This window comes from Oncorhynchus kisutch, linkage group LG13 (genome assembly GCF_002021735.2).
Source record: "Oncorhynchus kisutch isolate 150728-3 linkage group LG13, Okis_V2, whole genome shotgun sequence".
NCBI lineage: Eukaryota > Metazoa > Chordata > Actinopteri > Salmoniformes > Salmonidae > Oncorhynchus > Oncorhynchus kisutch.
In genome coordinates this window covers 14389672-14413585 of record NC_034186.2, presented here as the reverse complement: position 1 = coordinate 14413585, position 23914 = coordinate 14389672, and the positions used below count along the sequence as shown (strand labels likewise).

Below are 23914 nucleotides of genomic sequence, written 5' to 3'. Positions count from 1 at the left end.
TCAGGTTACTTTTGTACCTGTTTCCTCCGGCATCTTCACAAGGTCCTTTGGAGTTGTTCTGGAATTGATTTGCACTTTTCGCATCAAAGTATGTTCATCTCTAGGAGACAGAACTCGTCTCCTTCCTGAGCGGTATGACAGCCATGGTGTTTATACTTGCGTACTACTGTTTGTACAGATGAACGTGGTACACTCAGGCCTTTGGAAATTGCTCCCAAGGATGAACCAAACTTGTGGAAGTCTACATTTTTTTTCTGAGATCTTGGCAGATTTCTTTTAATTTTCCCATGATTTCAAGCAAAGAGGCACTGAGTTTGAAGGTAGGCCTTAAAATACATCCACAGGTACACCTCCAATTGATTGAAATTATGTTAATTAGCCTATCAGAAGCTTCTAAAGCCATTACATAATTTTCTGGAATTTTCCAAGCTGTTTAAAGCACAGTCAACTTAGTGTATGTAAACTTCTGACCCGCTGAAAATGTGATACGGTGAATTATGAGTGAAATAATCTGTCTGTAAACAATTGTTGGAAAAATTACTTGTGTCATGCACAAAGTAGATGTGCACCGGGGCCTCCCACTCCTCTTTCTACTCTGGTTAGAGCCAGTCTGTGCTGTTCTGTGAAGGGAGTAGTACACAGCATTGTACAAGATATTCAGTGGCCTCCAAATCATGTCCAATAAGGCTGTAATGTAACAAAATCTGGAAAAAACTCAAGGGGTCTGAATACTTCCGAAAGTATAACTCTGTGAAGCATTTATTTGGACTGCAATTTCTGAGGCTGGTAACTCTAATGCAGCAGAGGTAACTCTGGGTCTTCCTTTCCTGTGGCGGTCCTCATGAGTGCCAGTTTCATCATAACGCTTGATGGTTTTTGCGACTGCACTTGAAGAAACTTTCAAAGTTCTTTACATTTTCCCGGATTTACTGACTTTCATGTCTTAAAGTAATAATGCACTGTCGTTTCTCTTTGCTTATTTTAGCTGTTCTTTCCATAATATGGACTTGGTCTTTTACCAAATAGTGCTGTATATCTTCTGTATACCACCCCTACCTTGTCACAACACAACTGATTGACTCAAACGCATTAAGAAGGAAAGAAATTCCACAAATTAACTTTTAACAAGGCACACCTGTTAATTGAAATGCATTCCAGGTGACTACCTCATGATGCTGGTTGAGAGAATGCCAAGTATGCAAATGTATCATCAAAGCAAAGAGTGGCTACTTTGAAGAATCTCAAATATAAAATATATTGTGATTTGTTTAACACTTTTTTGGTTACTACATGATTACATATGTGTTATTTCACAGTTTTGATGATGTCTTCACTATTACGTCTTCACAGGAACAGGAGTGGAGAAATAGGCTCTGATGATTTCTTTCTTTTAACATCTTGAGAGAATGTGAGTGTGCAGTCTGTAGGGGTGCTATCTTTATCAGTATCATAAAAGCGGATAGAATTTCAACCACATAAAATATGCATCCAAGCCGAACTGACATCTTATCAGAAACATGATGGGTTGTTTTCACAGCTTTCTATTTCCTTACAACTGGTCCAACTGGAGCATTTTCTCCCCGGTCCCTAAACGTCCTTGCTCCATGAAAGAAGCAGAGATGACAGAGAAAACTTTACCGATGTCAATTTGAAGCATTCATTCTGTCGATGTATGACATTCTGGTGAGCAGGGGTTTATTTAGTCTTCTAGGGCAACATATAATGACAGAAGAGAAGCTGCATGTATCTAATTATAGACCAGTTGACTAGCCAATAGTCTACCAAAATGCTGGAAATTATAAACAGAAACATCTAAATAAGGCAAAAAAAAATGTGCACGGCCTTTTTCAAAAAGAATCTGTTGTCTAACTGTAGCCTACTGCGCATTTTCTATAATAGAAGATTAGGGTCGGTTGCGGGCCTCAGATGTTCACTTTATCACATATAGCAACTGCGGATGGGTGCGTGTGAACAAACAGCTGCTAGTGTGTCTGTGTGTCTGTGTGTGTGTGTGTCTGCACCTACTGTACCTCATCCTCTCATAGTCCTGTGCAGTAGAGAAGATCTTGGTCTCCCCTATGAGGATCTCAGAGAAGGGTCTGCAGCCAATGCGTTGTTTGTTGAAGCAAGGTACTGGACTCATGGTGACTGCCTTGACCACCAGGGGCTTGGAGTGTGGCAGGGAGGGCTTCTCTGATACCATACTGCACACATAGCCTATGTACCTGGAGAAGAGAGGCAGAGAATGTAAGGTTACAGACACTAAACTACCATAAGCACTGAGTACTATCTAAAAATAAACATACATTGTCTTTGTACATGAATACAGAGGAGGGGATTTTTTTTGTGCTAGAAAATATCACAAAACTATCCATCTCAAAGTTACAGTATATACTTGAAATCATATTTCCTATGTCTACAGATTCTTGCAGAAAATCGTTTGCTTTTTCAGTTTAGAGAAACACAACAGAACAAAAACCAAGATGAGGCTTGATTGTTACTGTCTTCATCCATCAGCGTCTCTGTCTGGGCTGAAGGATGAAGCAGTCTTTGTTATTATGAGAAGCAGCTGTGTGGCCAAGCGGCTGGCTGTGTTAGCGTGTGTGTGTGTGTGTGTGTGTGTGTGTGTGTGTGTGTGTGTGTGTGTGTGTGTGTGTGTGTGTGTGTGTGTATGTGTGTGTGTGCGTGCGTGTTCGTGCTTGCATGTTGATTAATTGGCTGCTGTATATTTCTGGCACCTCGTTAGCATCGTGGCTAATGCGCCATGTACCGCAACTCAGCCATCGGAAAATAAATAGGTTGATAAAGGATTTAGGAGAGTAATGCAGGGGGAGAAGGAAGGAGGAGGGAGCTAGGTTTTTAAGTTCATCCATCATCTAAAAATAACAAAGTCAAAGTCATGGAGGTGAAGACTGTTTATGTGTTTAATCTTTTTCTCCTGTTTTCCACTGCAATGAACAGCAATCAATATAAACACACACACACAGACCCCACAAACACGCCCCCTGTGTTGTCCTACCTCCGGTGCGAGGGCCAGAGGCCAGAGCCGGGTCTCTTGGCGCTGAGCAGCTGCATGGCGGGCACTGGGTTGGAGAAGAGGTGGCAGAAGCAGAACATGGCACAGACCAGCACACCCGACGGAGCACGGCCGTCCTTAAGGAGGGCACAGACAGTCAGTAGATAGTAGATACACATATTCAACACTAGCAAGCGAACAGCAACATGCCAACATAAACCGTTATGTAGGATAACTAACAGAAGAGAAGGAAGCTGCAGCAAGCTTACAGTACTTATTTACACAACTCAATGCATTGCAAAAAAAGGCAGTATAGTCTTTATGATTCCTATAAGCTAGGATAGTGTTTATGATTCTTATAAGCTAGGATAGTGTTTATGATTCTTATAAGCTAGGATAGTGTTTATGATTCTTAGAAGGTAGGATAGTCTTTATGATTCCTATAAGCTAGGATAGTCTTTATGATTCCTATAAGCTAGGATAGTCTTTATGATTCCTATAAGCTAGGATAGTGTTTATGATTCTTATAAGCAAGGATAGTCTTTATGATTCTTAGAAGCTAGGATAGTCTTTATGATTCCTATAAGCTAGGATAGTCTTTATGATTCTTAGAAGCTAGGATAGTCTTTATGATTCCTATAAGCTAGGATAGTGTTTATGATTCTTAGAAGCTAGGATAGTCTTTATGATTCCTATAAGCTAGGATAGTGTTTATGATTCTTATAAGCAAGGATAGTCTTTATGATTCTTAGAAGCTAGGATAGTCTTTATGATTCCTATAAGCTAGGATAGTCTTTATGATTCCTATAAGCTAGGATAGTCTTTATGATTCTTAGAAGCTAGGATGGTCTTTATGATTCTTAGAAGCTAGGATAGTCTTTATGATTCTTAGAAGCTAGGATAGTCTTTATGATTCTTAGAAGCTAGGATAGTCTTTATGATCCTCAGAAGCTAGGATAGTCTTTATGATTCCTATGAGCTAGGATAGTCTTTATGATTCCTATAAACTAGGAAGGTCTTTATGATTCCTATACGCTAATATAGATAGCCTTTAAGATTTCTTTAAGCTAGGATAGTCTTTATGATTCCTATAAGCTAGGATAGTCTTTATGATTCCTATAAGCTAGGATAGTCTTTATGATTCTTAGAAGCTAGGATAGTCTTTATGATTCTTAGAAGCTAGGATAGTCTTTATGATTTATATAAACTAGGTTAGTCTTTATGATTCCTATAAGCTAGGATAGTCTTTATGATTTATATAAACTAGGTTAGTCTTTATGATTCCTATAAGCTAGGATAGTCTTTATGATCCTCAGAAGCTAGGATAGTCTTTATGATTCCTATGAGCTAGGATAGTCTTTATGATTCCTATACATTAGGATAGTCTTTATGATTCCTATACACTAGGATAGTCTTTATGATTCCTATAAGCGAGGATAGTCTTTATGATTCCTATAAGCTAGGATAGTCTTTATGATTCTTAGAAGCTAGGATAGTCTTTATGATTCCTATAAACTAGGATAGTCTTTATGATTCTTAGAAGCTAGGATAGTCTTTATGATTCCTATGAGCTAGGATAGTCTTTATGATTCCTATAAGCTAGGATAGTCTTTATGATTCTTAGAAGCTAGGATAGTCTTTATGATTCCTATAAACTAGGATAGTCTTTATGATTCTTAGAAGCTAGGATAGTCTTTATGATTCCTATGAGCTAGGATAGTCTTTATGATTCCTATAAGCTAGGATAGTCTTTATGATTCCTATAAGCTAGGATAGTCTTTATGATTCTTAGAAGCTAGGATAGTCTTTATGATTCTTAGAAGCTAGGATATGATATGATTCCTATAAGCTAGCATGGTCTTTATGATTCCTATAAACTAGGATAGTCTTTATGATTCCTATACGCTAGGATAGTCTTTATGATTCCTATAAGCGAGGATAGTCTTTATGATTCTTAGAAGCTAGGATAGTCTTTATGATTCTTAGAAGCTAGGATAGTCTTTATGATTCCTATAAGCGAGGACAGTCTTTATGATTCTTAGAAGCTAGGATAGTCTTTATGATTCTTAGAAGCTAGGATGGTCTTTATGATTCTTAGAAGCTAGGGCCCTTCCATGTTCTCTGTGCATGGCCAATATTTTTGGTTTCAATCCCACGTCGCTCCAATATCACTAAACAGGGACTCTTCACACAGAGTTTGTCTGTCACTATCTGCTGCCACAGTATCTAAATATAAGTTGTGTCTCTTTTGCTTAAGAAAGTTATACAGTTATAAATACATCTGGTTGAGGTAAAGTTAAGATCATAAAACTGGGCCAAGTATTTCTAAGAAAGCAACATTCTTCCTTCAGCACAAAACGTTGAGGAAGACATTTGGGGAACTCTCATATAAACTAAAAGTAATTGCTCAACACAGATGAACTTGCCATCCACAATGAAATCACATACAGAAAGATGGAAAGCATTACATTCCAGTCATAGTGTACTGTAGTACATAACTAAAAACATGTACAGTATACTTTAAAGCGTGTACAGTATACTTTGAAACATGTACAGTATACTTTAAAGCGTGTACAGTATACTTTGAAACATGTACAGTATACTTTAAAGCGTGTACAGTATACTTTAAAGCGTGTACAGTATACTTTGAAACATGTACAGTATACTTTGAAATATGTACAGTATACTTTTCCCTACCCATAATTATTTTGCTACAGCAAATGGACAGGACCAGGACTTTTATTATATACTATTCTACTGTAGTCTATACTTCCCTCTTGAATACAGAGAACATCTGTCTTTGCTTAAGGTCTGCAATGCCAGTGAAAGAGCTCAGTGGAAACCAAAGCTGAAACAGAAACAATTGGAGCAGTATTCCAAGCTGTGTTTCTCTTGGACCCCAGGCAGTCCCACAAACCCAGAACAAACCCAGGACAACCCAGGATGGTAGAGAGGCAACAATGAGAGGGGGAGGAGGAGGAGGAGGAGGAGGAGGAGGAGATGGAAGGAGAATGGAGTGAGAGGAATGTTGTGTAAACAAGAAAGAAGTGAGGATGAGTGTGAATGATGGATCTTCATGACCGAGGCAACAATAAGAGGGGGGAAAGAGGAGGTAGGAGATGGAGGGAGAAAGGAGAAGAGAAAGGAATGGTGTGTAAACAAGAGAGGAGGAACAGAGGAAAAAGGACAGAGTGAAGAATGTGAATGTGAATGTGAATGAACACTCCTGTGGGTCTCATCTTACCGAGCAGGTGATGACACACACATTCTTGGGGTTCTGTTTGAGCCAGTTGTGCATGTTCTTACACACCGCAAACAGGTTGTGCAGGCTGGGAGCCTGGCGGGATGGCCAGTTACACTCTGAGACCTGGAAATGGGAGGGGAGGGGGGTAAGAGAGATGCGGAGGGGAGAGAGAAGAGGGGTGAAGAGAGAGAGAGAGAGAGAGGGGGGAGAGAGAGAGGGAGGGAGGGAGGGAGGGGGATGAGGGAGTGGGAAAGAGAGAGGGGGGGAGTAAGAGAGTGGGGGGAGTAAGAGAGTGGGGGGAGTAAGAGGGTGGTGGGAGAAGAGGGGAGGAGAGAGAGAGAGAGAGAGAGACAGACAGACAGGAGAACGATTATAAGTAACGTCCTTGCAGTGAAAGCAACAGGTGCACAAATCACAAGTTACCATGATGAGTCATGTAATTATAATGACTTTAACAGACAAAAAAATATGGATGAATCCATCGATGACACCCCCCCATTGTTTCCTATGAGAATGCTCAGTGGCGCATTTGATGATCAGGAAGTGTCATTTTAGTGTGTCGCCATCTTTCTACATGGAGGAGTTTTTGGAAACATTGGATGCGCAGTTTGTACAACTTTAGGAAGTGAAGTTGCAGGCTAGCTCAGTACTGCCACCTCTCATGGAATATCTGAAGTTGTAGGCCAACCAGGGTACTGCAGGCTGCCATTAACAACTAAATGATCCTTATAACTTCGTCTGTGTGGGATTTCAAAGTAATCGGTTCAAAGACATACATCTGGTGAAATACAACAAATTATTTGTTACATGATTGTGTTCTAATTTTCTTTTTATATCCATATATCCATATATCTGAATATTGACCACAAAGAGCGCCATTTCCCCATTCACTACCCGTCTGCACATTATGCCCTGAATCTATTCTACCACGGCTAGAAATCTGCTCCTCTCTGTCCCCAGCGCACTAGACGACCAGTTTTGATAGCCTTTAGCCGTACCCTCATCCTACTCCTCCTCTGTTCCTCGGGTGATGTGGAGGTTAACCCAGGCACTGCGTGTCCCCAGGCACTCTCATTTGTTGACTGTAATAGAAAAAGCCTTAGTTTCATGCATGTTAACATCAGAAGCCTCCTCCCTAAGTTTGTTTTACTCACTGCTTTAGCACACTCCGCCAACCCTGATGTCCTTGCCATGTCTAAATCCTGAATTAGGAAGGCCACGAAAAATTCAAAGATTTCCATACCCAACTACAACATTTTCCATCAAGATAGAACTGCCAAAGGGCGAGGAGTTGCAATATACTGCAGAGATAGCTTGCAAAGTTCTGTCATACTTTCCAGGTCTATGCCCAAACAGTTCGAGCATCTAATTTAGAAAATTAATCTCTCCAGAAATAAGTCTCTCACCGTTGCCGCCTGTTATAGACCCCCCTCAGCTCCCAGCTGTGCCCTGGACACCATATGTGAATTGATTGCCCCTAATCTATCTTCAGAGTTCATTCTGTTAGGTGACCTAAACTGGGATATGCTTAACACCCCGGCAGTCCTACAAGCTAAAATAGATGCCTTCAATCTCACACAAATTATCAAGGAACCCACCAGGTACAACCCTAAATCCGTAAACATGGGCACTCTCATAGATATTATCCTGACCAACTTGCCCTCCAAATACATCTCTGCTGTTTTCAATCAGGATCTCAGCGATCACTGCCTCATTGCCTGCATCCACTATGGGTCCACGGTCAAACGACCACCCTTCATCACTGTCAAACGCTCCCTAAAACACTTCTGCGAGCAGGCCTTTCTAATTGACCTGGCCCGGGTATCCTGGAAGGATATTGACCTCATCCCGTCAGTAGAGGATGCCTGGTCGTTCTTTAAAAGTAATTTTCTCACCATCTTAAATAAGCATGCCCCTTTCAAAAAAATGTAGAACTAAGAACAGATGGTTCACTCCAGACTTGACTGCCCTTGACCAGCACCAATATACACAGTCAGTCGGGAAAGCAAAGGCTAGCGTTTTCAAACAGAAATTTGCATCCTGAAGCTCTAACTCCAAAAAGTTTTGGGACACTGTAAAGTCCATGGAGAACAAGAGCACCTTCTCCCAGCTGCCCACTGCTCTGAGGCTTGGTAACACGGTCACCACCAATAAATCCATGATAATCTAAAATTTCAATAAGCATTTCTCTACGGCTGGCCATGCTATAAATACCTAGGTGTCCGGCTAGACTGTAAACTCTCCTTCCATACTCATATTTTTTAGGCTACCCTGCCACCATCTTCAATCCAAAATCAAATCTAGATTTAGATTTCTATTTCGCAACAAGGCCTCTTTCACTCATGCCGCCAAACTTAACCTAGTAAAACTGACTATACTACCGATCCTCGACTTTGGCGATGTCATCTACAAAATAGCTTCCAACACTCTACTCAGCAAACTGGATGAAGTCTATCACAGTGCCATCCGTTTTGTTACCAAATCACCTTATACCACCCACCACTGCGACCTGTATGCTCTAGTCGGCTGGCCCTCGCTACATACTCGTCACCAGACCCACTGGCTCCAGGTCATCTATAAGTCTATGCTAGGTAAACCTCTGCCTTATCTCAGTTTACTGGTCACGATAACAACACCCACCCGTAGCACACGTTCCAGCAGGTATACCTTAATGATCATCCCCAAAGTCAACACCTCTTTGGCCGCCTTTCCTTCCAGTTCTCTGCTGCCAATGACTGGAACGATTTGCAAAAATCGCTGAAGCTGGAGACTTTTATTTCCCTCACTAACTTTAAACATCAACTATCTGAGCAGCTAACCGATCGCTGCAGCTGTACATAGTCCATCTGTAAATAGCCCACCCAATCTACCTACCTCATCCCCATATTGTTTTTATTTACTTTCTGCTCTTTTGCACACCAGTATCTCTACTTGCACATCATCATCTTCTCATTTATCACTCAAGTGTTAATCTGCTAAATTGTAATTATTTCGCTACTATGGCCAATTTATTGCCTACCTCCTCACGCCATTTGCACACACTGTATATATACTTTTTTTCTATTTTGTTATTGACTGTACACTTGTTAATTCCACGTGTAACTCTGTGTTGTTATTTGTGTCGCACTGCTTTTCTTTATCTTGGCCAGGTCGCAGTTGTAAATAAGAACTTGTTTTCAACTAGCTTACCTGGTTAAGTAAAGGTGAAATCATTAAAAAAAATATATATATATATATATATAATGTGGATCCTGTTTTCTGGAAACGGTACCATGGTCGGCCGTCCACTTGAACTCCTAAATGCGAGGGGTTCTCCCCTGGTGCGTGTGTGTAATGAAAAAGGAGTGATAATGGTAGACCCCTCAGGAAATCAACACTTGACCCCTCCGTTGTAAAAATAAACTTGGATGTAAAAAACTACAGACCAGTATCCTTTCTTTCCTTTCCAAAACACTTGAGCGTGCTGTCTCTGACCAACTCTCTCAGAATGATCTTCTTCACCCTAACAAGTCAGGCTTCAAGAAGGGTCACTCAACTGAGACTGCTCTCCTCTGTCACTGTCACGCCCTGACCATAGAGAGCCTTTTATTCTCTATGGTGGTTAGGTCGGCGTGTAACTAGGGTGGGTTATCTTGGTTATTGTATGTCTATTTTGGCCTGATATGGTTCCCAATCAGAGACAGCTGTTTATTGTTGTCTCTGATTGGGGATCATATTTAGGCAGCCATTTCCCCCACTGTGTTTTGTGGGATCTTGTTTTTGTGTAGTTGCCTGGGAGCACTGCATTTACTGCACATTTCGTTTTTTGTTTATTGTTTTGTGAGTTTCATTTAATAAACTTGTGGAACTCTACGTACGCTGCGCCTTGGTCCGACATTCATTATAACGATCGTGACAGTCACGGAGGCTCTCTGCTCTGCCAAAGCTGACTCTCTCCTCTGCTCTCATCTTCCATCAGGTGAACCATCAGATCCTCCTTTCCACCCTCTCAGGGCTGGGTGGCTCAGGCTCTGCACACTCCTGGATGTCATTCTACCTGGTTGCTCCTACCAGGTTACGTGGAGAGGATCTGTGTCTGCACCACGTGCTCTCACTACTGGTGTTCCCTAGGGCTCGGTTCTAGGCCCTCTCCTCTTTATTCTTTACAACTCTTTTCTCAACTCCATCATATGCTCTCATGGTCTCTCCTATAATTGCTAGGTAGATGACACTCAACTACTTCTCATTCCCCCCTTCTGACACCCACGTGGCAACATACATCTCTGCGTGCCTGGCAGATACCTCAGCTTGGATGTCGGCCCACCATCTCAAGCTCAACCTCGACAAGACGGAGCTACTCTTCCTCCCGGGAAAGGCCTGCCCTCTCCAAAACCTCTCCATCACGGTTGACAACTCCATGGTGTCCCCCTCCAAGAGTGTAAAGAACCAAAGCTTGAACCTGGACAACACCCTGTCATTCTCTGCGAACATCAAAGCAGTGACTCGCTCCTGCAGGTTCATGCTCCACAACATCTGTAGAGTACAACCTTTCTTCACACAGGAAGCGGCGCAGGTCCTAATCCAGACACTTGTCATATCCCGTCGGGACTACTGCAACTCCTGAGTGGCGCAGCGGTCTAAGGCATTGTATCTCTGCGCAAGAGGCGTCACTACAGTCCCATAGGGCGATGCACAATTAGCCCAGCGTTGTCAAGGTTTGACTGGGGTAGGCCGTCACTGTAAATAAGAATTTGTTCTTAACTGACTTGCCTAGTTAAATAAAGGTAAAAAAATGTAAATGTAACTCGTAGAAAGAGGAGGAAGGGAAGCACTACTAAGGTACACAATAGTACATTTTGGTAGATAGAAGGTACTCTTTGGTAAAAGGGGTAAATTGGTCATCAAAAAGAAAGGAGGACCAAGGCACTGTATGTATGGATGTTCAATAGAAACAACGTTTTAAGTGTCAGATTTTTAAAACTTTGTTTCTATTGAACATGCCATACAAATAAAGGCATTTTAATTCATTTAATGAAGAATTACCAGTCTTCTAATTTCCCCCCAACAATAACAAAGTGCACATCTTTTCCAACTAGCACTGACTTTGCTGATAACTTCTTTATTGAGGAAGAATGTACTCACTACGACTGTGATATGTGGTGGTCTCAACTAGCTATATTAAGATGAATGCACTAACTGTATCTAACTTATCTGGATAAGAGTGTTTGCTAAATGACTAACATGTCAATGTAAAATGTAACTGCTGGTGTCTTGGTGACCCATAAACTGAATGGAGCGATTTAACCAGATTAATTCCAAGGATAACATCTAGTCATTGAACAGTAAATCAGTTGAAGTGGGAAGCTGACAAAGTAGTGACTGGAGTCTCACAGTGAGAGAAACTGAGCCATGTCTTACTCTCCAAGTTCAGTCTTTGATTCGAGTTTAGGTCTATGCATAGGACAATGCACTTTCACAGTGTTCAGTGGGTATGCTATGTTTGCCATGAAACACAATACCTGGTGCCAATGGCACGTGTCAAACTCATTCCACGGAGGGCCTAGAGTCTGCGGGTTTTCGCTCCACCCCTGTACTTGATTTATGGATTAAGGTCAGTAATTAGTAAGGAACTCCCTTCACCTGGTTGTCTAGTTAATTGAAAGTAGAAACCACAAACCTGCAGACACTCGGCCCTCCATGGAATGAGTCTGACACCTGGGCTATGGGTAATGTGTTGTAATGTATTATAAATCATTGCATACATGTTGGCATAGTGTGTTTTAGCATTACCGTATAACAGAGAGTGACTGAACTGAGGCTAAGTATAGTATCTCTGTGTGTTGATCTTGGTAGGCCTTGGTAGACCTCCATCTCGTGCTCTCTGTCTCACCCGGTTGGAGAACTTTGCGCCTCGGTAGTTGCGCTGTGACAGGTTGAAGACAGTGTAGTGGTCAGCGTGCCGTGAGTCCAGAAAGGAGCGCATATCCTCCACATGGTTCTGGTTGCCGATCTGCAATGCCTCTGCAGGATATGACATCACTGGCAGGGGACAGAGAGGGAGACATTGGCAGGGGACAGAGAGGGAGACATTGGCAGAGGACAGAGAGAGGCATTGGCAGGGGACATAGAGGGAGACATTGGAAAAAGACAGAGAGGGAGACATATGGGCAATCCCAGTCACCATAGAGGTGATGATGAGGCATGCCAGGATATACAGTACTATGCTATTATTAAACACTGTCATGACGTTCCATGACAGTGTTTGATTTGGTCCATACTATTAACTCCTATTTTACCAGGTAAGTTGACTGAGAACACATTCTCATTTACAGCAATGACCTAGCGAATAGTCACAGGGGAGAGGAGGGATGAACGAGCCAATTGGAAGCTGGGGATGACGAGGGCCAGATTGGGGATTTCATGTGCAGTAGGAAGGCTGTAAACATATAAAACAGACAGGGAATCATACTAAATGTCGAAAAGGTGAGAGTACAGTTTGTGATTTATGTATAGTTATATTCTTCTGTTTAAAATTGGCTTTAAAATAATATAACTGCAGGTGTTTTATAACAGGTTTGACTGGCATGTGCAGCTACATGTGGGGTGTTATAGAGAATAATTATGAGTTTTCAGTGAGAGGAGGGGTCAGAGGTGACACGCTATGCATGATGGAATAGGGGCCCCCAAGTAACGCCTGCGTGACTGTGTCCTCTGCATCTGTAGGACAGACTGCTGTTACATGCAACCTCACAACACTGAAAGAGTGTGTGTGTGTGTGTGTGTGTCAGGAGAAGGAAGAGTGAGTAGTACTATGGTTTCCACAGCACAGCTCTCCTCTGTTTACAGCACTCAGGTGTGGGAGGTGGAAGCGTGTGTGTGTGTGTGTGTGTGTGTGTGTGTGTGTGTGTGTGTGTGTGTGTGTGTTGCCTGCTATGAGGGGCCCATCACAAGGTTGGAGCATCATTTGTGTTTTTTTTAGGGGTGTTTTATTTTATTAGGGGTACACCCACTCTCCCAGACATCTCACCCTCTGTCACCTGCAGATTTAAAGTAGATGTTGTGCAGGGGAAAAAGTGAGGCAATATTTATAGGAGGCTGGAGACTGAGAGATCCAGATGTCTAACGCTGGTTGAGAAGAAACCTTTGAAGCCCGAAGACAGGCTTACTGTTCCCCATAATGAGAAAATTAAACTAGAGTTCGAGAATGATGTTTCTATACAGTACTCACCTATGATTCGTGATGTGATGTAGGCAATGTCCAGCTCTCCTTTTGTGTATCTGTAAACAGAGATGTTTTGTCAAATAACATATAATGCAATTCAGATTATGTAATTACAGTGTTTAGAACACTGTGTCGACTGTTTTGTGTTGTCACATTTGTATCTAATGTAATGGTTAAAAATGACATTGTAGCAAGCTGTAGAGGAGTAGACATACACAGACAGGGGTCAGTAGCCTACTAGCCAAAGCTACACAATTCAAGTGACAATAGAAGTAGCCTAAAGTGTATGAGGCTGGGGCCCTGTTGCTTGTGGTGTAAATGTAAATCCACTATCTAGGCCACTGGTCTGTTAGTGAAGTGCTGGGGTGGATGAGTGCCATATAGCCATGAGGGCTTCCCATCCTGGCCTTGCATGATTACCCAACAGCCCAGCCACCTGGGTAAACTGAGGCAGGGAGAGAGGGGAGTAGGGGGAGGCAGGGAGGGAGGAGGGGAGGCAGGGAGGGAGGGAGGGCCGGCAGGGAAGCAGAGATGGAGGCAGGGAGGGAAGAGGGGGAGGCAGGAAGGGAGAGCAGAGAAGGAGGTGGGGAGGAGGGGAAGCGGAAACAGGAGGAAGCATCAGTGGGCAATTCCTCTTAACGAGGTAATTGAACCAAAAGCAGCATTTTATTTTGATCCAGTGTTTTGTTGTGCTCTCCTGCAGCGTGAACAGTGTTAGCTTATCTGGATAATATGGCTAGCGCTAGCTCTGCTAACTGTACTAGCTGCTGCTGGCGTAATCAAATCATCAAATCTAATTTTATTGGTCACACACATGGTTAGCAGATTTTAATGCGAGTGTAGCGAAATGCTTGTACTTCTAGTTCCGACCGTGCAGTAATATCTAACAAGTAATCTAACAATTTCACAACAACTACCTTATACACACACAAGTGTAAAGGAATGAATAAGAATATATACATATAAATATATGGATGAGCGATGGCCGAACGGCATAGGCAAGATGCAGTAGATGGTATGGAGTACAATATATACATATGAGATGAGTAATGTAGGGTATGTAAACATTATATAAAGTGGCATTGTTTAAAGTGACTAGTGATACATTTATTACATCCTATTTTTTATTATTAAAGTGGCTAGAGATTTGAGTCAGTATGTTGGCAGCAGCCACTCAATATATTTTTTAAATATGTAACTTTAATGCATTAACAAGTGCAATACACCAAATGAAAGATATACTTCTTGTTAATCTACCCATCATGTCTGATTTCAAAAAGGCTTTACAATGAAAGCACAACAAATGATTATGTTAGGTCAGAGCCAAGTCACAAAAACACACACAGCCATTTTTCCAGCCAAAGAGGAGTCACAAAAAGCAGAAATATAGATACAATGAATCACTAACTTTTGATGATCTTCATCAGATGACACTCATAGGACATCATGTTACACAATATATGTATGTTTTATTCGATAAAGTGCATATTTATACCCAAAAATCTCAGTTTACATTGGCGCGTTACGTTCAGTAATGTTTTGCTTCCAAAACATCCAGTGATTTTGCAGAGAGCCACGTCAATTTACAGAAATACTCATAATAAACATTGATAAAAGATACAACTGTTATTCACAGAATTAAAAATATACTTCTCCTTAATGCAACTGCTGTGTCAGATTTCAAAAAAACTTTACGGAAAAAGCAAACAGTGCAATAATCTGAGTACGGCGCTCAGACAACAAATCAAGCAATACAGATATCCGCCATGTTGGAGTCAACAGAAGTCAGAAATAGCATTATAAATATTCACTTCCCTTTGATGATCTTCATCAGAATGCAATCCCAGGAATCCCAGGTCCACAATAAATGTTTTCTTTTGTTCGATGAATTTCATCTTTATGTCCAAATACCTCCTTGTTGTTAGCGCGTTCAGCCCAGTAACACAAATTCATGACGCATGAGCAGATGAAAAGCCAAAAAGTTCCGTTACAGTCCCTAGAAACATGTCAAACGAAGTATAGAATCAATCTTTAGGATGTTTTTATCATAAATCTTCAATAATGTTCCAACCGGAGAATTCCTTTGTCTTCAGAAATGCAATGGAACCCAAGCTAACTCTTACGTGAACGTGCGCCACGAGTTCATGGCACTCTGCCAGACCACTGACTCACTCAGCCCTCATTCCCCCCTCCTTCCCAGTAGAAGCATCAAACAAGGTTCTAAAGACTGTTGACATCTAGTGGAAGCCTTAGGAAGTGCAATTTGACCCCATAGACACCGTGTATTCGATAGGCAATGAGTTGAAAAACTACAAACCTCAGATTTCCCACATCCTGGTTGGATTTTCCCAGGTTTTTGCCTGCCATGTGAGTTCTGTTATACTCACAGACATGATTCAAACAGTTTTAGAAACTACAGAGGGTTTTCATTCCAAATCTACTAATAATATGCATATATTACCAACTGGAACTGAGTAGCAGGCGGTTTAATCTGGGCCTGCTTTTCATCCAAACGTGAAAATGCTGCCCCCTATCCCAAACAGGTTTTAACAGTCTGATGGCCTTGAGATAGATGGATGATAGCGGGGTGAACAGGCAGTGGCTCGGGTGGCTGTTGTTCGTGATGATCTTTTTGGCCTTCCTGTGACATCGGGTGGTGTAGGGAGCCTGGAGTGCAGGTAGTTTGCCACCGGTGATGCATTTTGCAGATCTCACTACCCTCTGGAGAGCCTTACAGTTGTGGGTGGAGCAGTTGCAGTACCAGGTGGTGATACAGCCCAACAGGATGCTCTCGGTTGTGCATCTGTAAAAGTCCTTGAGTGTTTTTGGTGACAAGCCAAATTTCTTCAGCCTCCTGAGGTTGAAGAGGTGCTGTCGCGCCTTCTTCACTACGCTGACTGTATGGGTGGATAGTCGTTTAGCTCAGTTACCTTAGCTTTCTTGGGAACAGGAACTATGGTGGCTTTCTTGAAGCATGTGGGAACAGCAGACGGATAGGGATTGATTGAATATGTCGGTAAACACACCAGCCAGCTGGTCTGCGCATGCTCTGAGGACGCAGCTAGGGATGCCGTCTGGGCCAGCAGCCTTGCGAGGGTTAACACGTTTACATGTTTTACTCACGTTGGCTGCGGTGAAGGAGGGCCCGCAGGTTTTGGTAGCGGGCTGTGTAAGTGGCATTGTATTGTCCTCAAAGCGAGCAAAGAAGTTTTTTAGTTTGTCTGGGAGCAAGACGTCGGTGTCCACAACGGGGCTGGTTTTCTTTTTGCAATCTGTGATTGACTGCAGACCCTACCACATAAGTCTTGTGTCTGTGACTCTACTTTGTCTCTATACTGACGCTTAGCTTGTTTGAGGGAATAGCTACACTGTTTGTATTCGGTCATGTTTCCGGTTGCCTTGCCATGATTAAAAGCAGTGGTTTGCGCTTTCAGTTTTGCGCAAATGCTGCCATCTATCCATGGTTTCTGGTTCTGGAAAGTTTTAATAGTCGTCGTGGGTACATCACCGATGCACTTGCTAATAAACTTGCTCACAGAATCAGCGTATACACCAATGTTGTTGTCTGAGGCTATCTGGAACATATCCTAGTCCACGTGATCGAAGCAATCTTGCGATCGAAGCGTGGAATCAGATTTGTCGGGCCAGCGTTGAACAGACCTGAGCACAGGCGTTTCCTGTTTAAGTTTCTGTCTATAGGCTGGGAGCAACAAAATTGAGTCGTGGTCAGATTTGCCGAAAGGAGGCAGAGGGAGGGCTTTGTATGCGTAGCAGAATTTAGAGTAGCAATGATCCAGAATTTTGCCAGCCCGGGTCACGCATTCGATATGCTGATAACATTTAGGCAGCCTTGTTTTCAGATTAGCCTTGTTAAAATCCCCAGCTACAATAAATGCAGCCTCAGGATATGTGGTTTCCAGTTTACATAGAGTCCAATGAAGTTCTTTCAGGGCCGTCTAGGTGTCTGTTTGGGGGGGATATATACACGGCTGTGATTATAATCTAAGATGATTCTCTTGGTAGATAACGCAGTCGGCATTTGATTGTAAGGAATTCTCGGTCAGGTGAACAAAAGGACTTGAGTTCCTGTATGTTGTTATAATCACACCACGACTCGTTAATCATAACACATACACCCACGCCCTTCTTCTTACCAGAGAGATGTTTGTTTCTGTCGGCGCGATGCGTGAAGAAACCGGGTGGCTGTACCGACTCTGATAACGTATCTCGAGTGAGCCATGTTTCCGTGAAACAGAGAATGTTACAATCTCTGATGTCTCTCTGGTAGGCAACCCTTGCTCGAATTTTGTCTACCTTGTTGTCAAGAGACATTGGCGAGTAGTATACTCGGGAGCGGTGTGCGATGTGCCCGTCTACGGAGCCTGACCAGAAGACCACTCCGTCTGCTCCTTCTGCGACGCCGTTGTTTTGACTAGCCTACTGGGATCCATTGTCCTGGGTGGTGGGCCAAACAGAGGATCCGCTTCAGGAAGGTCGTATTCCTGGTCGCAATGTTGGTAAGTTGACGTTGCTCTTATATCCAATAGTTCCTCCCTGCTGTATGTAATAAGACTTAAGATTTCCTGGGGTAACAGTGTAAGAAATACTACATAAAAACACAACATACTGCATAGTTAATCTCTTCTAACTGTACTAGCTGCTGCTAGCGCCAGCTCTGCTAACTGTAGTAGCAGCTGCTAGTGCTAGCTCTGCTAACTGTACTACTGTCGCTGCTGCTAGTGCTAGCTCTGCTTACTCTGGCTGCTGGTGGAGGCTCCTCAGAGGAAGGGGAGGCCCATCCTCCTCAGTGAATTTCAGAAAAACAGAAATAGTGAAATATTTAAAAAGTTATAATTTATTGATAAACTATACTAAATATTTTCACATGTCACCAAATAATTGATTAAAACACACTTTTGCAATGAAGGTCTACTTTAGCCTCAACAGCACTCTGTAGGGTAGCAACATTGTGTAGCTGGAGGACTGTTTCCATCTTCCTCTGGGTACATTGAGTTCAATACAAAACCTAGGAGGCTCATGGTTCTCACTCCCTTCCATAGACTTACACAGCAATAATTACAACTTCCAGAGGACATCCTCCAACCTAGCAGAGCTTTTCCAGCATGAACTGACATGTTGCCCACCCAATCAAAGGATCAGAGAATTAATCTAGTACTGAAAGCATAAGCTGCAGCTTGCTGACTGTACACTGTACTCCATGATTGTAGCGGGTTTACTAATGCGTTAGTTTTAGTAGCTATGTTGACTATGACGTTAGCTAATATGATGACAACGCTGTAGGCTGTGTGTAGAGGTTAGCAGTTATGATATGAAGGTTTGGGTTGGAAAGTATATATTTTTTGCCTGGACACAGACAGCTGATGTGTTGTGCACTGAAGTCCACAAGCAAAGGGAAAATGTGAGAGGAGGAGAGCGTGTAGATGTGAGAAGGAATTATACAATTTTTTTATAAAAAAAAATATTTCACCTTTATTTAACCAGGTAGGCCAGTTGAGAACAAGTTCTCATTTACAACTGCGACCTGGCCAAGATAAAGCAAAGCAGTGCAACAAAAACAACAACAGAGTTACACATGGGATGTATAAACGTACAGTCAATAACACAATAGAAAAATATATGTACAGTTTGTGCAAATGTAGTGACATTAGTGAGGTAAGGCAATAAATAGGCCACAGAGGTGAACTAATTACAATTTAGCATTAACACTGGAGTGATAGATGTGCAGATGATAATGTGCAAGTAGAGATACTGGGTTGCAAAAGAGCAAAAAAATAAATAACAATATGAAGTTGAGGTAGTTGGGTCTGCTATATACAGATGGGCTGTGTACAGGTACAGTGATCGGTAAGCTGCTCTGACAGCTGACGCTTAAAGTTAGTGAGGGAGATTTCCAGCTTCAGTGATTTTTGCAATTCGTTCCAGTCATTGGCAGCAGAGAACTGGAAGGAAAGGCGGCCAAAGGGGGTGTTGGCTTTGGGGATGACCAGTGACCAGTGAGCTGAGATAAGGTGGGGCTTTACCTAGCAAAGACTTATAGATGACCTGGAGCCTGTGGGTTTGGCGACAAATATGTCGCGAGGAACAGCCAACGAAAGAATACAGGTCGCAGTGGTGGGTAGTATATGGGGCTTTGTTGACAAAACGGATGGCATTGTGATAGACTTCATCCAATTTGCTGAGTGGAGTGTTGGAGGCTATTTTGTAAATGACATCGCCGAAGTCAAGGACCGGTAGTATAGTCAGTTTTACGAGGGTATGTTTGGCAGCATGAGTGAAGGATGCTTTGTTTTGCGAAATAGGAAGCAGATTCTAGATTTAATTTTGGATTGGAGATGCTTAATGTGAGTCTGGAAGGAGAGTTTACAGTCTAACCAGACGCCTAGGTATTTGTAGTTGTCCACATATTCTAAGTCAGAACTGTCCAGAGTAGTGATGCTAGGCGGGCGGGCGAGTGCAGGCAGCAATTGGTTGAAAGATACATTTAGTTTTACTAGCATTTAAGAGCAGTTGGAGGCCACGGAAGGAGTGTTGTATGGCATTGAAGCTTGTTTGAAGGTTTGTTAACACAGTTTCCAAGGAAGGGCCAGATGTATACAGAATGGTGTCGTCAATGGTGTCATCAATGAGCAAAGTAATCATGCGGTTTGTATGTGGCTGCTATGAAAGTGAACTATGTTTGCTTGAGACCAGGGGTGTATTCATTCCAACGATTCTCTTGAAAAACATTTCTTAAAACAGAAACTAATGGAACGAAACAGAATCTCTCATTTGCAACTGTTGGAATAATTATTACATCCTAGATCAGCTAGATCCAGACCATCCAAAGCCTAATTAATGACACCATGGTCAAAGGGATATTCAATGTCTGCTTTTGATTTTATTTGACCCATCTACTTATAGGTGCCCTTCTTTGCGAAAAAAATGTGGAAAAGGTCTAGGGTTGTGAATACTTTCTGAAGGCACTGTACATTCATATTTAGTTCATTTAGCATTTAGTTAATTTTACATCCTAGATCAGCTAGATGCAGGCAAGTGTGTGCAAGGCGGTATTGAATGTGTCACTGTCTGTGACCTTGACTACTCAAATGTATGCACCTACGTTGTAAACGTTGATTTCTAGGCTAGGATGTTGCAACCTCATGATGGGTATTGGGAAAATCTGAGTATCATGTAGTAGCTTAACCTATTGATGTTACATTGAGCTGAGTGAATGGAATATGAATGACAGTGATCACACCATAGTACCATGCAAAGTCTTGTCTGCTTGTCACAACTGCATTTGGTTTAGGGAACATGGTGTTGGGTGAAAGAACTTGTGTGGTTGATTTAAAGGGTGTTTCTCTTCTTGAATTTTACATCAATAATGACACAGAATCTTAATTGGAATATCAGACATAAACTGTATCAGACATCAGAGGCAAAGTTTAGAAATTCACAGGGTATTAGCAGACACTCTAGCTTGCATAAGTCCTCACTATAGGATCTATACTAAGGCCTGTGGTAGTTGTAGTACTATACACATCAAATCAAATTGTATTAGTCACGTGCGCCAAATACAACAATGAAATGCTTATTTACGAGCCCCTAACCAACAGTGCAGTTTCAAAAAATATGGATAAGAATCAGAGATAAAAGTAACAAGTAATTAAAAGAGCAGCAGAAGAAAGAAAATTAACAATATATACAGGGGGTGCAGAGTCAATGTGCGTGGGCATTGGTATGTTGAATAGTCTGGGTAGCCATTTGACGAGATGTTCAGGAGTCTTATGGCTTGGGGGTAGAAGCTGTTTATAAGCCTCTTGGACCTAGACTTGACGCTCCGGTACCGCTTGCTGTGTGGTAGCAGAGAGAACAGTCTATGACTAGGGTGGCTGGAGTCTTTGACAATTATCTGACACCGCCTGGCATAGAGGTCCTAGATGGCAGGAAGCAACAAGTCAGGATGCTCTCGATGGTGCAGCTATAGAAATTTTTGAGGATCTGAGGACCCATGCCAAATCTTTTCAGTCTCCTGAGGGGGAATAGGAGTTGTCGTGCCCTCTTCACGACTGTCTTGATGTGTTTGGACCATGATAGTTTGTTGGTGATGTGGACACCAAGGAACTTGAAGCTCTCAACCTGTTCCAATACAGCGAGAGAATAGGGGCGTGCTCGGCCTTCCTCATCTCATCTCCTGTCTTGATCATGTTGAGGGAGAGGTTGTTGTCCTGGCACCACACGGCCAGGTCTCTGACCTCCTACCTATATGGTTGGTAATCGGGCCTACCACTGTGAACAGGGAGTACAGGAGGGGACTAAGCACACACCCCTTAGGGGCCCCCGTGTTGAGGATCAGCGTGGCAGAGCTGTTGTTGCCTACCCTTACCACCTGGGGGCGGCCCGTCAGGAAGTGTCTTCAGAGTTGGAGTGTGCTACTGGCTAAAAAACAAGAAAACGGTGCAGTCTGGTATGCTTTATGTAAGGACTTAGAAATGATTCATACATTTACTTTTAATCATGAAACTTGAGGGTGACTTTCTCTTGAGTCATTTTCTATTAAGGTATGTTTATTTTACTCAAGTATGACAATTGGGTACTTTTTCCACCACTGCAAAGGATGGGAGAAGGGAGGAGACAAGACGAGACTAGGCCAGAAACAATCTTATCAGCAGAAAACTGTGATCGACACACTGAATCAATGTGCCCTATCTCTGCCCAGGCCCTGCTCTGTGAATTACACAGGGTCCAGAGGTGTGTGTGTGTGTGTGTGTATGGCAGTGTTAAAGAGAGTGTGTGGACAAGGCGTGAGTCTCAAGAGACCTGCTGACAGTACAGGGTTTGTCTGGTGAAGACGCCTGCGCAGAAATACTCTCTCTCAGGACCCAGCGGTGCCAAACTCGACAGCCTCTCTCTCCCTCATTTCTCTCCCCTGCCTGTCCTTCATCCCTGTACACCCCTTCTACTGTTCCTCCCCTTCTCTTCCTCCACTCATCTGTTTTCCCTCTAGTCTATTCTATCAGCTATCTGATTAGCTAATATTTTATCACAGATACAGTTCAAAGAATACTTATAAACTGGGATTTTCGAGCCCTGAATGCTGATTGGCTGACAGCCGTGGTATATCAGACCGTATACCGTAGGTATGACAAAGCATTTATTTTTATTACTCTAATTAGGTTGGTAACCAGTTTATAATAGCAATGAGGCACCTCGGGCTTTATGGTATATGGCCAATATAAGGGCTGTTCTTGGCACGACACAACGCGTAGCCACATACCACAGCCCCTCATGCCTTATTGCTTAAGTGTATCACAGTGGCAATATAGTCTAAAGTGTTATCTCATTGTTGCTGTAATGTAACGGTAGAACCATAGCGGTGTATCTCTGTGTGTAAAACCATGTGTAATCAGCCCGGGAATTGTTAATCCATTCCATGTTTCACAGCTCAAGGAACCCTGGCAACCAAGGGATGACATGTAAAGATCTCAGCTGGGTGAAAACACAGTCTCCTCCTCTCATACTAGAGCCCAGCAGGCACAGGGAGCGCTACTAGGCCCAGTCTCAGAGCGCTATACGGTAAGAAAGTGGCACTTCCTGGATCCTCGTTTTGTAGGCTAAGAACAAACCTCACATTTGCATCGTCAAAGTCATAAAAACATGGTCATTTAAGATACACTGTATATTAAAATGTATACGTGTTTCAGAGTGAATTTACCTACCATATGCCGGTATTCCACTAATTTGACGGCCAAGAAGAAGCACAATGCCGAAAAGTTCCAACCGTTTCATTAGAACTACACACATGAACTACAACTCCCACCAGCTGTATATCTCCCATAAGTAGACAGCTTGCCTTGTCAACAAAAAAACTCTTTTTTTGCATGTTTAAAAAGTACTGGCTGGCAATGGTCAGTAAAAAAAAACATTGTAATCTAATTTACCGCCCTATGAGTCAGTCTAGCATGGGAACCATACTTGGGTCAGACTTGGGTGGGAGGGGAGGCAGTGATATTTCTAGCCTTAGCCAATAGAAACCATTGCATGGACCCACATAAAAAAATACTTCAGTTTACTATAGAATACTAATGTACTTAATATAGAATTCTGTAGTAAACTGTAGTATACTGTAGAATACTATACTACACACTGTAGAATATCTCGGTCATGTGTACAGTCGTGGCCAAAAGTTTTGAGAATTACACAAATATAAATTTTCACAAAGTCTGCTGCCTCAGTTTCTATGATGGCAATTTACATAAACTCCGGCATGTTATGAAGAGTGAACAGATTAATTGCAATTAATTGCAGAGTGCCACTTTGCCATGCAAATGAACTGAATCCCCCAAAAACATTTCCACTGCATTTCAACCCTGCCACAAAAGGACCAGCTGACATCATGTCAATGATTCTCTCGTTAACACAGGTATGAGTGTTGATGAGGACAAGGCTGGAG

At 42.4% G+C, this 23914-nt stretch overlaps 1 protein-coding gene across 4 annotated transcripts in view; it reads right to left on the bottom strand.

The window, feature by feature from the left end:
• The window catches only part of LOC109902845 (putative tyrosine-protein phosphatase auxilin), a 66715-nt gene that overhangs the window by 19132 nt on the left and 23669 nt on the right, over positions 1-23914 (bottom strand). For all 4 annotated transcript variants that reach the window (XM_031785640.1, XM_031785642.1, XM_031785641.1 and 1 more), the window contains exons 4-8: positions 13468-13517; positions 12130-12278; positions 6261-6383; positions 3020-3153; positions 2031-2225 (exon numbers count right to left, since the gene is read on the bottom strand). In XM_031785640.1, the coding sequence (XP_031641500.1) occupies positions 2031-2225; positions 3020-3153; positions 6261-6383; positions 12130-12278; positions 13468-13517 (651 nt within the window). The remainder of the gene's footprint in view (positions 1-2030; positions 2226-3019; positions 3154-6260; positions 6384-12129; positions 12279-13467; positions 13518-23914) is intronic.